The sequence below is a fragment of the Perkinsus marinus genome, assembly GCF_000006405.1.
Source record: "Perkinsus marinus ATCC 50983 genomic scaffold scf_1104296945006, whole genome shotgun sequence".
In the NCBI taxonomy this organism is placed as follows: domain Eukaryota; phylum Perkinsozoa; order Perkinsida; family Perkinsidae; genus Perkinsus; species Perkinsus marinus.
This window is the reverse complement of record NW_003211258.1, coordinates 49060-52719: the sequence shown is the minus strand read 5'-3', so window position 1 is coordinate 52719 and position 3660 is coordinate 49060. Positions and strand designations below refer to the sequence as shown.

General features: G+C 43.9%; 1 protein-coding gene across 1 annotated transcript; it reads right to left on the bottom strand.

Moving 5' to 3' along the window:
- Nucleotides 1–2331: 2331 nt before the first annotated feature.
- Nucleotides 2332–3268, bottom strand: Pmar_PMAR013050 (hypothetical protein; the record flags this gene model as incomplete). The annotated part of the gene is made up of 3 exons (XM_002779933.1): nt 2332–2866; nt 3040–3117; nt 3171–3268. Coding segments are annotated over 3 exons (297 nt in total), but the record flags the coding sequence as incomplete, so codon positions are not given.
- Between the last annotated feature and the right edge of the window lie 392 nt (nt 3269–3660).

Below are 3660 nucleotides of genomic sequence, written 5' to 3'. Positions count from 1 at the left end.
TACTACTACTACTACTACTACTACTACTACTACTACTTCTCTCTCTACTCTACTACTACTACTACTACTACTACTACTACTACTACTACTACTACTACTACTACTACTAAGGGTGCCCATATAACAAGGCTCTGCCACTGGTTACATTCAGTACTCTGGTTGAGAACACTCAGAAGCTGAATGTTATCAATCTGATAGTTATAGTAATTGATATCAGCCCAGTAGGGCAGGAACTATCCCTGTACAATGCCCTGCTCCTCAGGAGTTTCATAAATTCCCAACTTCATCGCGTTACTAAAAGCCTCATCGCACGAATCAATTACCACAATTCGGTTCCAACTCGAGGAAGCTAGTGCTGTCGATATGGGTGACCATCACCGTCACGCGCCACGAAATGCCCATACTCACAGTCCAGCCTCGTCTCCTCCTCCAAAGCGCGAGCCACGTCGTATCCAATGGTCGCGCCGTATACAGTATCAAGACACTCCTCCAGGAACAGCGCGGGGACGTTTCTGATAAAAACATCGTGGTGAAGTATTAAATACTATCAAGATGAGAATCCCCAATCGATTTCACGTCGCACTGCGCTCGAGTCAACCCTTCTGTAGATGATTTTTATTTTTCCCGTCCATGAAATTCCCCCAACGAGGATGATGGATTTTGCTTGGCAGTATACAGTGCGTATCAAATTGATATGCAAATGTGTGTTATTATTTTCCGAGATTAAACTATATCGCATATACAATGGCTATGAACATATGTTGTGATGAAAGTACCCGTTTGGGACTGTGATGATAGCGACAACTTGTTCACTATAATTTGTCCTACAAAATAACACACATTTGCATCGATCAAATTCACACGTACTGTAAACATCTGAGCATAGAGCGATGAACTAACCTCTTCTTAAAGTCGGCTTCCTGTCTGACCATCTTCACATCTTGTAATTTCTGAGGCTTTCCTCAACACGTTACTTCAGGTAAGCCCACTCACCCGATCAGATGGATTCCTCAAGCCTCCCACCGTATCTATTGAAATGCTCTCATTAAGCACCACCTCACAGACTTACCTGCTACTACTACATCAGCAGGGACTAGGTACCTACAACCAGCTAGCAGTGTTGGAGTAGGAATATATGAATTTCCAGATTGTCATCATTGATGACTCATCAACACATGTAGTTGACCATATGCTTCCATACTCTCAACTAGCAGTACAGCTTTGACATCCAGTTGCGAAAAATTAATAAAGATCGATCCGAAGTTATATCGCATAAACAATGTTAACATTGCTATGAACATGTGATGTGATAAAAGTAACCTTTCGAGACTGTGATAGCGACAAGTTGTTCACTATCATTAATCCCGGAATAGAAAAAAACGCACATTCTCCACAGTTGCATATCAGATTAACACGCCAACGCTACCCTTTATCACGCAGCTCTTCGTAACTAGGAAACTCTCGAGACCGCTCCGTCTCCAACAGGGCTTCAACCTAGTCAACACCAAGTGGAACTCAACGAATATGATCAAGGTAACTAGACCTTCAGTTGCCTTCCCTCTCCCGAACGTCTGCCATGTATACACGTTAAACAGTACTGTGCATGGAGCGGATTAGAATGGGTATGAGGTTGTCTCATTGTTTGAGGGTGAAGGAGATCTGTGAGGGGCCTCTTGCCGACTACTATACAGTGAATGTCAATATGATATGCAAATGTAAAAAGTGTGTGTTATACTCCGAGGCTAAAGAATATTAACATTGCTATGAACATGTGATGTGATAAAATTAATATTTTGAGATTTGTTCACTATCATTAATCCCGGAATAGAAAACGCGCATATATCAAACTGGCACGCACTGTATGAATGATATTTCTCGAGAACAGCATGCCATAATGCACGACAACCACGCCGTGGGATGAAAGAACCTCGAGCTGCTGCCGCGCGTACTTGATTGGCTATCACCATCACCAGCAGCCGCTGTGGCTACTGAGCTCTGCCGACGGGCAATCGGGACCTGAAACGAAGCCGTTTAGTGAACAACGCCTCGAATGTTTCCATCACTGATAAAGCTCAGAATTTCTCATTATCAAGATCGAATAGATTCACCGCACTCACCGGTTGTTGCGCATCCTGATCAGCCCTGACATCCGCGCCTGGCATAGAGAAATACAATCCGACCTAGGAGTGTGAGAGAATATGAATATGGTCAGCTACATACCTTGATGATAATGAGAAAATTTTGGGAAATTTTTATTGCTTTTCGTATACTTTTCTGAAACTTTTCGTGAAAATTTTCTGTCTCATTCACTAACACTACATAAAGCCGGATAATTGGAAAATACACGTAACGGGATGTAACGAATCTTACAACACACCAACAAGTGGTTGGTAAGAGACATGCCGCATGTCTCAAATCAGCCTCACCAAAGGATAGATAATATCATCTTGCGCACAGCGAAGAATATCAGAATTGTAGTAGTATGACACTACTAAGATTGTAATAGTTTATACTCGATTTTCCGCCACAGGGAAATATGTTCTTCATCTCGATCGACCTTACGTTATATCATAAACTCTCACCACCGATTGTCGGCTTGGGAGTACACAGTTTTTTTTGCCAGAAACGCGGCAGATGAAAAAAAGAGTATAGAGAAAGTACTGCGGCTACTTGATCTCGTGATCGACCTTCAAAAGTAATCTCGAAAAACAAGGATTCTCGAGAGGAATACAGAAAGTTATGTTCAACAGCTCGACTGGTGTGTGAACGGATGGAGCATGAGGAACGCCGACGGAGCGAAGCCACGTTCTCCCGTTCTGTGTACGTAGATCTCCGACCACCCTTCACCAGCGTCTAGGATTGTTACCTACAGAGATGAACTAATTTGAGATTGAAATTCTTAGATATAATCAGTTCCATAATGAACAGTCGCGATGAGGCTCCAACTCAGAAACATTCCTTGAATTCATTTCGACAAACCGTCTATCAAGCTTCAAAAAATCCACTTCGTGTTCTCAGTGAAGTGAGTGAAGCACTCACTTCATCGCCGGGACGGAGAGCCACCTCAGAGGAATTATGTCGAGCAAGGAAGTTGCCGAGTGATATGCAGAGTGGACCCTGTACACAGCCAAGATTAAAAGTAGCGACAAGGGATCGAACCAAGTACCTACCTCAGATGAACACGACGACAATCTCGCTACACCATCATTGCGTTCTCTGCACACTCTATCAGAGCTGTTAGCAGTTCCCTCGAGTGACGAGCGACAACCTACTAAGGGAGAGACTCACTCAATCCATCGCTCATAGTCTTACTGCGCTCAGTCTGTCTTGTTAAAGGCGTTGCTTCCCGAGCAGTCACGACCTCACTCGCTGAGCAACCGTGCATCTGACACAAATACGTGACTCCTAGATCATAAGGAGCTTACCACTCTGTTGTTCAGAGCTGAGTGATGGGAGTTGGTGGAGGAATGGTAATCGACGAGGACGTCCATCATGGGAGGAACACAAAAAGGCTCTTCTTGAATGAAAGGCATCATCGGTGATGATACCGCACAACAACCAGCAGGTCCCAGGGGTTCATATTGAGAGCTTCTGCTGAGGTGAAGTCATAATTCAGCTGACTCGAAGATGGTTCCACGAAAGAGGGTGATTCAACGTAGA